Below are 10,012 nucleotides of genomic sequence, written 5' to 3' on the forward strand. Positions count from 1 at the left end.
GATGGCCGCGCCGCTCTCCCCGCCGGGGCCGGCGGGCTGCGGGGGCCGGGCGGAGGCCGCTCCCCGCCGGGACGGGCCCGAGGGGCGGCTGGGCGTCGGGGCGGCCTGAGGATCCAGGTAAGCGGCTGCCGGGCCGGGGTCGGCTCTGGGGGAGGGGCGCATCCGGGGGCTTTGGGTGGGGGAGACGAGGCTTAGAAGGAGAGGGGGGAGGGCCGGGGGCTTCCGAGCACGTGCAGAGTGCTTGTCCCGCACAGGCAGCCCCTGTTGGTCGGAAATAATTGACACCCCCCCCGTGGATGCTTCGGTGCAAGGCGCGTTCGAGGTGTGGGGCGTGCCTCTGAGCATAGGCAGAGCGCCCGTCCCTCGCTGCGGAGGAGGCCCAGCGCCGTGTCCTTCCGAGCGGTGGCCTGGCTGGACGGCTCCCGGCCGGGCTCTGGCCCCGGGGCGGCCGGTCTTGCCCAAGCGGCGGGCTTCGGGGTCCTCGGTCGCCCAGGAGGGCAGGAGACCCCCCGAGCCCTCCGCTGGAGCCGCCCCTCCCCCCCTCGCCGCGGCTCTTTGGGGTGGGGGAGGGAACGTCACGTGCTCTGGGACAGACCGATCCTTGCTAATGCAGTATTAATACGGTGCCGGCGCTGCGTGTCTGGGGGTCTCGCGCTGATTCTCGGATCTCGCCCGCAGAGCGAGGGTCTCCCCGGCCATTGTTCCCGGGGAAAGGGAGGCGACTGCGAGGCCCGCAACGCCCCCTCCCCTGCCGGGTCCCCGGGATCTGGGGGCCTTTGGGGGACAGCCAGCTCGGGGGCAGACCCCCCTCTTCCTGGCATCGGATCCCGCATCCCCCGGCCTCTTCCCGGCCTGCTGGGCGAGTCAGGGCTGCCCCGGCTGGCATCGTGGCACCGGCTGGCAGCCTGGCTGGCCCACCCCAGTTCTTCAGCCAGGAGGACAAAGACAACCAGCAAAATGTCTTTATCTATCTGTCAGGATCTGTCAATCAGGTGGTGCCTGGAGGAAGGTCCTGTTTCTGCTCCAGCAGCCCCCACTGAATAGGGATGGAAGACCCCTCTGAGATCTTTCCCCTTAAAAACATGGGAAGCCAGTGGGCCAGAAAGTGAGGGAGGACAGCTATCTGAATTTGGGGGGGGGGGAAGGGGGGCAAAATCATCTTTACATGGAGGAAAATTAATGGAGGGGGGCTCCCAGGAGGTCTTCTGCTTGTTTGGACTCCAAACTGTCTCCATTCCTGACTGCATTTCTCTCCCCCGCCCCTCTATTTCTCCCCCCCCACAAATGGTCTGGCTTTGTTTTGCTTGGCTGGGCCTTTGGAATCAATTCCATAACAGCAAACAAGCCTGGAGGTTTGCAGTCCTAATGCATGGGGCAAACGATGTAAATTAGTGACAGATTGCATGCATTAATTGGGGCAATGCAAATCTGAACTTTTTTGAGTTGGAAGAAAAAAAATTGGAACAAGTGTGGGGACTTGGGTTGCTGGTTCAGGAATTCCCAGGCCTCCATTCCCCCCCCCTGAGAGATCAAAGCCTCTGGTTACTTTGGGGCAGGGGGGAGGAAGAGGGTCTTCCGAATTTTGCTTTGAGGGCTGCTTTTATCAGGGTCTCTGAGACTAAAGATGATCTTGCTTTGTTTTCTTTCTTTTTGTTCAGAAACCTTTGTAATACAGAGGACTGAACCTCTAAGATGGGTGTCCAACCTGGGTGACTCTAAGGCTTGTGGACTTCAACTCCCAGAATTCCCCAGCCAGCTATGCAGTCTGTCTCTAATTTACATGCTTTGCATGATGCATTAGGATTGCCTAGCTGACTGGGGAATTCTGGGAATTGAAGTCCACAAGCCTTAGAGTCACCCAGGTTGAGAAGCTCTAGAGAGAAGCTAAGGAACAGAACAACCAAGTTTCACCTTTGGGGGGGGTGTCCCATTGTGCAATTAATTCAAAGCTGGTGGGGAGGGGAATATCGCTGCCCCCAGCCCCCTGCTCTTGGTGCGAGTCATCGGATCCTAGATCCTGCGGGTATCCCCTTACATTCATTCTGATGGTGGGTGAGGTGGGGGGGGGGTCAGGAACGCAGGCCTCTCCCCTGCGCTGTAGGAAGGGTCCAGTTGGATTCAGAGCAGGGAACCGGGGGTTGCATTTCATGTCCCTTGGACTCAGCTTTGCTGAACTTTTGGAGGTCTTTGAGTTGCCAACTTTGGAGCCTTCTGCCCTACGTCGCGGCATGGAGGTTTCAAAGCAAGTCACTTGGCAGAGCTGGGGCAGGTTCTGCCCAGACCCCTGAACAGCCCTTGACTTTGGGCTTCAGCGGAGCAACCCGGAGTAAATGGAGAAGCCCGGAGGACAACAGCATGAGGGTAGAGCCCCCCCCAAAACGCCCTCAAGAAGAAGAAAACAAAGCAATTGGATAGTCTGGCCTCTTTCATATGTTATCATAGAGTGATCTAGCATGGAATTAAGGATAAATTTCCTGGCAGTGAGGACAATTAACCAGAGGAACGGCCTGCCTCCAGAATCCGTGGGCGCTCCATCACGGGAGGCTTTTAAGAAGAGACTGGACAGCCAGCTGTCTGGAATGGTATAGGGTCTCCTGCTTGAGTAGGGGGTAGGACTAGAAGACCTCTAAGGTCCCTTCCGACTCTGTTATTCTGTATTCCATTCTGAATGATGCCCTCGTTTGCCTGTCCCAGATGTTCGGTGTGAAAAACGCCTCCTCAACTCCTGCGTCTGCCTTTCCTTTCCGACAATTTACTTTTCCTTTCCTTCCAGCTTAAGGCTTCTTGGGGGCTCCACGTCACTTTCTCTATTAGTGAGACAAATTGCCCGCACACTGCACGCTCGAGCACTGCAACTTAGTTCCAGGATTCAGCTGTGTGTAAATAAGAACTGGAAGAAGTTAATTCCGAAAGAAAGAAGGGAGGCCCCAAAGCTGGAAAATGCAGGCGAAGCATCACTGGGTTTGCAAGCGCCGTTGAGCTCCTCCACTCCAGGAAGGCTGGCTTTTTCTGCAAAGGTACTTGACACGTCCTCAGAGGCCATCCTAGCCTCCTTATTCCAGGGGCAGTACGGTGTAGTGGTGAGAAACATCCTGTTCTGAATGTTTCCTTGAAATCTTTAAGTAACTTAGAGCCAAAAAAAAAAAATTCTCCTCAAAAAGCAACTCGACCTCGACTCATGACGATAACTGAGCCCAAAATTTCTGTTGCTAAGCAAGACAGTTGTTAAGTGAATTTTGCCCCGTTTTACAATTGTTCTTGCCGTAATTGTTAAGTGAATCCGGCTTCTTCCCCATTGACTTTGTTTGTCAGAAGGTCGCAAAAGGGGATCACGTGACCCCGGGACGCTGCGACCGTCATAAATATGAGTCGGTTGCCAAGCGTCTGAATTTAGATCACGTGACCCCAGGGAGGCTGCGACGGTTGTAAGCGTGAAAAGTGATCATCAGTCATTTTTTTATTGCCATTGTAACTTTGAACGGTCACTAAATGAAGTGTTGTAAGTTGAGGACTGTCTGTGACGAGCATTTTGGACACCTTGCAGTTCCCAACTGAAACCATTCAAGAACACGCAAAGCGGTTTGAACATGTAAAGAAATTGCTTATTGATACAGCTAGCTAAGCTCAGCTTTTAATCATCACTTTGACCAGCCGAATTGTAAAACGATTAATCTGCCATTTCCAGCAATGAGAATGCTAATTGCTAATTTAATTTGTAGAGGGGCCCTCCTATTTTTCTTCTAGAACTGCATTTTTCAAAGCCAGCTGCAGCTCCAGTTACGGGCAGGATTTCTAATTGACACCGTTGCCTCCATTAAAACTTACTCTAGGATCCATATTGAGTTTTGACAATGTGCCCAAACGCTGAAATATTTAATAAGAGGCTGAAATCTATAGGCAATAAGCCACTAAAAATGACCTGATTAGTTAAAACCCCTGTTGCAATCATTCTAATTTGCAGGCAGCATTAGCGGCTGGAGAAGGCTGAGGGACGTCACCGCCCAGCTCCTATTAAGCCCTAAATCAGGGGTGTCCAAGCTTGGCCACTTTAAGACTTGTGGACTTCCAACTCCCAGAATTCCCCAGCCACAGGTCTTAAAGTGGTCAAGCTTGGACACCCATGCCTTAGGTGCTGATTTTGACAACCACTGAAATCTCTGGCTGGACGTGTCCCATCCTTTCTGAGGCCGCAATAAATAAATTGAACCGAGGCCTCTGCACCCAGGGCTACAGCATTCCCCTTTGCCTCCCAGATATGTAGGGACTACATCCCCCATCGTTCCCAGTCTTAACAGAATAACAGAGTTGGAAAGGACTCTGCAGGTCTTCTAGCTGGCTGGGGAATCCTGGGAGTTGAAGTCCATAAGTCTTAAAAATGGCCAGATTTGGAGACTCCTGAGCTAGAGGATTCATCAGTTGAGGCCTGGACTTCCGCCAGCCAGGGTCACGTCCCCCTTGCCTGTTCTGCTGCTGTCAAGGAATGTTGCCATGCCATTAGGACAATGGAAAAGATTAACGGCACCCTCATAAACTTCCTTGCTCGCAGGCGGAAGTCTAAGCAGGTGATTGGTTTCTCCAAGCGGTTGGCATTTTCTCAGCTTTGCTACCGAGGCCTGGATTTTTTGCAGACTGAGGGAGGTCTTAGCTAACACTTGGGACACCCCCCCCCTCCAATTGCTTTGCTGTGAGAAGTGACAAAAGAGAAGCCCGAACACACAGCACAATTTCTACAAGCTGTTTTGTCCTTTGTATACTTAGAGGCTTCTGGCGTAGTGGGCATATTCAAATCTTGAGTTTATTAGCTGGGGAAGGTTCCCCCCCCCATTCTCGCTTTTTCTGGCTCCGTTATCGTTTAAATGGCAAAGGGAGAAACTGACTGGCTCCAGGCAGAGATTGAGAAGACCCCCAAGGGGCTGCCCTGTGGAAATGAGCTCCTCCTACTCCCCCTCCCCAGAATTTCCAATATAATGTCTAGGAGTGGCAGGGAAAAAAAAAGGAGGGGGGTTTATAAGTGGAAGAATCCACTAAATGGTCTTCTGATTCCGTTTCTTAGTTATGGATTTGGGGGGCTTACCTTTTGGAAAAAAAGAAATCGATATAGCTTTATGTGGAGATTTAAGATTAATTAAGTTGATAAGAGATATTTACTACATTCCTCTCCTGTGTTTGCTCACTAAGTATTTAATCATGAAATATTCATTTTCTTGCTGGGTGTTTACAACGATGCTGGACTGGACGGCAAGGTTTTGTCTTTATGGTAATTTTTTTCCTTTTGCATCCCTGGGCATCAGCCGAGTCATCTCAGGCGACCCGGGAACCTGTTTTCTTTGGGATCTTTGCAAGGAGAAGAGAAAGAGAGACTGGATTTGATAGGGGGAAAAGATAGTGCACCCCAGAAAATAATAATAATAATAATAACAACAACAACAACAACAATAGTAATAGTAATAGTATATATATATTATTCAACTCCCAGGATTCCCCAGCCAGCTAGAAGACCTGCAAAGTCCTTTCCAACTCTGTTATTCTGTTAAGACTGGGAACGATGGGGGATGTAGTCCCTACATATCTGGGAGGCAAAGGGGAATGCTGTAGCCCGCTGCCTTTCTAAGGTGACGGTGGGTGCAGAGGCCTCGGTTCAATTTATTTATTGCGGCCTCAGAAAGGATGGGACACGTCCAGCCAGAGATTTCCGTGGTCGTCAAAATCAGCACCTAAGGCAGGGGTGTCCAAGCTTGACCACTTTAAGACCTGTGGCTGGGGAATTCTGGGAGTTGAAGTCCACAAGTCTTGAAGTGGGGAGTTCTGGGAGCAGAATCCAGAAAATTTATAGTGTACAAATTTGGAGACTCCTGAGCTGGAGGCTTCATCAGGGGAGACCTGGACTTCAGCCATCAGGGGTCACTTCCCCCTTTCTGGTCTTCTGGAGGAGCCCACGGAGCAGGCCGCCTCCTAACCTCTCTCCATCCTTTGCCTTGCAGCCCCCTCCCTGACCAGCACCATGGAGGGCCTCCTGCTGTGCCTTCTGGTGGTCCTGGCCCACCTGGCCCGAGCGCAGGTGTGTCCCAAGCGCTGCATCTGCCAGAACCTCTCGCCCTCCTTGGCCATCCTGTGCACCAAGACCGGCCTGCTCTTCGTGCCCACCGTGATTGACAGGCGCACGGTGGAGCTGCGCCTGACGGACAACTTCATCACCATCATCCGCCGGAAGGACTTCTCCAACATGACCAGCCTGGTACACCTCACCCTCTCCCGCAACACCATCAGCCACATCCTGCCCTACGCCTTCGCCGACCTGCGCAGCCTGCGGGCGCTGCACCTGGACAACAACCGGCTGCTCCTGATCGGGGGCGAGCAGCTGAAGGGGCTGCCCAACCTGCGTCATCTCATCCTGAGCAACAACCAGCTGCAGGACATCTCCCCCACGGCCTTCGACGACTTTGTGGGCACCTTGGAGGACCTGGACCTCTCCTACAACAACCTCGTGCGGGTCCCCTGGGACACCATCCACCGTCTGCACAACGTCAACACCCTCAGCCTGGACCACAACCTGATCGACTTCGTGCCCGAGGGGGTCTTCACCAACCTGCTCAAGCTGGCCCGCCTGGACATGACCTCCAACAAGCTGAAGAAGATCCCGCCGGACCCCCTCTTCCTCCGCATCCCGGTCTACGCCAAGTCCAAGGGCTCCCCGCCTTCCTCCCTGGTGCTCAGCCTGGGGGGCAACCCCCTGCACTGCAACTGCGAGCTGCTCTGGCTGCGGAGGTTGGCCAGGGAGGACGACCTGGAGACCTGCGCCTCGCCCGGCGACCTGCTGGGCAAGTACTTCTGGACCATCCCCGAGGAAGAGTTCATTTGCGAGCCGCCCGTCATCACACGTCACACGGGCCGCCTGGCGGTCATGGAGGGCGAGGGGGCGGTCCTTCGCTGCCGCGGGGTGGGCGACCCGGAGCCCTCCATCCACTGGGTCTCCCCAGAAGGCAAAGTGGTGGCCAACACTTCGCGGACCGCCTCCTACGACAACGGCACCCTGGAGATCCTGATCGCGGCCATCCAGGACACGGGGGTCTTCACCTGTATCGCCTCCAATGCTGCCGGCGAAGCCACCACGTCTGTGGAGCTGGTGGTCAACCTGCTGCCGCTGCTCTCCAACGCCACCACCCCCAAGGTGCCCGAGGCCGTGGGGCCTTCGGACATACTCACCTCAGCCATGGCCACCCTGCCTCTGGGCGCCAACGACACGGGGCCCCCTCAGGACAAGGGCGTGGTGGCCACAGAAATCTCCTCCTCTTCCGTCCTGATCCGCTGGTACCCCCAGTGGCACATCCCCGGCATCCGCATGTACCAGATCCAGTACAACAGCTCCTCGGATGACAACTTGGTGTACAGGTGAGCTGGGTCATCAGTGGCAGCGCTTGGGAGGCCTTCAGGTGGGGGGGGGAACCATATGCCGCCAGGGGATGGTAAGCGCTGGGCAGCCCCTCCAGGGCTGGGAGTGGCTTTCACGTTCGGGTCGGGGGAAGGAGTGGCCAGGTCAGCTCCCAGTGACCGGAGGGACCACAACCTGCCTCCAGACGTTGTGGGGGCTCCACACGGGGGATTTTTAAGAAGAGACGGGGCAGCCGTTCGTCTGAAAGGGTGTAGGACAGTGTTTCTCAACCTTGACCATTTTAAGGCATGTGGACTTCAACTCTCAGGATTCCCCAGCCAGATTCACTTAACAGCTGTGTTACTAGCTGAACAACTGCAGTGATTCACTTAACAACTGTGGCAAGAAAGGGGCAAAACTCAGTTAACCAATGTCTCGGTTAACAACAGAAATTTTGGGCTCAACTGTGGTCGTAAATCGAGGACTAGCTGTATAAGGTATGTAGACAGTACAATACAAGAGATAAAATATTGAACTAAAAAAAACCACCATGTTGTGTCGCCATAGAGTTGCCATGAGGTGGATATTATCTGTCGTTTTTTTACTGCGAGCACAAATTGCAGCTTGATATCCAAGGACTGGGAGGGGACGATGGGCTCCAGGTGCCCTGGGCCAGCTTGGAGGGGCCGGTCTGCAGAAGCGACTTGCGGGGAGCCTGGCTGAATTCCTCCGGCCTTTCCGATTCTTCCCTTCCCTTTCCTTCCTTCCTTCGTGAAGGTCAGATTCCTCCCCGCCTGGTTAGGAATGCAGACCTGACAGTGAAATGCTGGGAGAATCCCAGAGGACGTCAGCGCCAGCGCTCAGCTCCTTTTCGGCTCTGGCCTCTTTCTGGAGAAGCAAATCCGAGCCCCCCCCCTCCTGCACACTGGCTTTCCCCCCCCCTCCTCCAAAGGCAGGATAATTAATGCCAAAGAAAGGGAATTTGCATGATTTTTTCTTCTTTAAAAAAAATCTAGGCTGTGGCACCAGCGTCCCCTTCTTGCTGAATGCCGAGGAGGGGGTGGCTGGCGTGGCAGGGTGCGTGTGCATGTGTGCGTGCGTGTGTGTGCGTGTGCGTGTGTGTGTGTGTGCGTGTGTTAAACAGGATGCAAAATGTTGTTTTCTTTCCTTTCTAAGGTGCCGAGTAAACATGAGTAGGAATCCAGCGTTTTTGAGAGATTTGCAGACTCCCTGCCGATCTCCGAGCAGCCGGATCAGATTCCACCTCCTGAGCAGGGTTGATTCCTTCCCTCTCTCCCGTCTGGAGAACTCAGACCTGCTGCGTTCCAGGGATGAAATTTCAATTAAATTTCCAAAGAGGGTTAGGAATTCCCAGCCAGTCTGAGCAAAGCTCTTTCCCTGTGATTGGCTTCCACTGGGAAGGTTCGTGTCTGGAACTCGGAGCCGGAGGGGGCCCGAGGGATGATCCCATAACCTTGGGCATTGCTAGTGACCCACCTTCCCTGCTCTGCCCCCCCCCCCCACCAAGTGTACTGGACCACAGCTCCCGTCTCCTCCAGCCCAATATGGGGTGGGGTCTTCAGCTGTTAGCCACGGGGAGCAGCAGCCCCTGCCAGGTTAGTGCAAGACAAGGCCGAGGGGTGGGGCCCATGGGACTGGGAGCCCATCTTCCCCTCCAGTCCTTAGGTACACGTAGTCCTTGACTTACGACCACAATTGAGCCCAAAATATCTTATTGCTAGGTGAGACCGTTCTTAAGCGAGTTTTGCCCCAGTTTACGACGTTCCTCGCCAGAGGCGTTAAGCGGATCACTGCTGTTGATAAGTTAGTAACCGGGTTGTTAAGTGAATCTGGCTTCCCCCATTGACTCTGCTTGTCAGAAGGTCACAAAAGGGGATCGCATGAGCCTGGCACGGTGCGGCCGTCGTAAGTATGAGTCAGTTGCTAAGCATTGGAATTTTGATCACATGAGCATGGGGATGCTGCAACAGTCGTCAGTGCAAAAAAGGGTCATAATTCACCTAATCAGCAAATATATCCTGTGGGACTCAAGGAAGGACGATGCCCTTCCCTCTTCTGTGGGCGAGGAGGCAGTGGGGGGGCTGCCACCCCCCCCCATCCCCGTCCCCAGCCTTGTTCTGCTTCCCTTTACTGAATCTTATGCCTCGTTTGGGGCCTCTGCCCCTTCTGAGAAGAGGGTCAGGCTAGATGACCCAGGCAGGGAAGGAGCCCCTGGACCCAGCGGGCAGGGGGAGCCCAGGCCCCACTGGGGGGAGGGGCTGGCATTGCAAGAAGAGGGGGGCTGAAAGCGAGATCCAAGACCCTCTCTCTGCCCCCTCCCTGGGGCTTTTCTTCCTCGACTTCCACCCCCTCCAACCATCCCAGCCTCTCCACTGCCCCCCCCTGCATTGCTCTCCCGCTTTGCAAAGAGGTGGGTAGCTCTCTGGGGAGGGGGGTCTTCTGGGTCCCCCCACCCCACCTCTGGCAGCGGGCCCAGCACCCACTGCCTGCTGGCAGGAAAGGAAACGAATGTGGGGTGACCTACTTAGGATGCAGGATTGGATTTGAGCAGCCTTGGTGCCTGCGTGAGAGCCAGCACAGGGGGGGGGGGCTGGGGAGGGTGAACTCCCTGCTGCCTGTTGT

General features: G+C 54.7%; 1 protein-coding gene across 1 annotated transcript in view; it reads left to right on the forward strand.

Annotated features, from left to right (window-relative positions):
• The first annotated feature begins 6,001 nt into the window (after positions 1 to 6,001).
• The window catches only part of LOC107291645 (leucine-rich repeat and fibronectin type III domain-containing protein 1-like protein), a 7,610-nt gene continuing 3,599 nt past the window's right edge, over positions 6,002 to 10,012 (forward strand). Inside the window, exon 1 of the mRNA XM_015820665.1 lies at positions 6,002 to 7,389. Coding sequence (XP_015676151.1) covers positions 6,002 to 7,389 — 1,388 coding nt within the window. The remainder of the gene's footprint in view (positions 7,390 to 10,012) is intronic.

The sequence above is a fragment of the Protobothrops mucrosquamatus genome, unplaced genomic scaffold (genome assembly GCF_001527695.2).
Source record: "Protobothrops mucrosquamatus isolate PMUCROS unplaced genomic scaffold, P.Mucros_1.0 scaffold1157, whole genome shotgun sequence".
Taxonomy (NCBI): Eukaryota; Metazoa; Chordata; class Lepidosauria; order Squamata; family Viperidae; genus Protobothrops; species Protobothrops mucrosquamatus.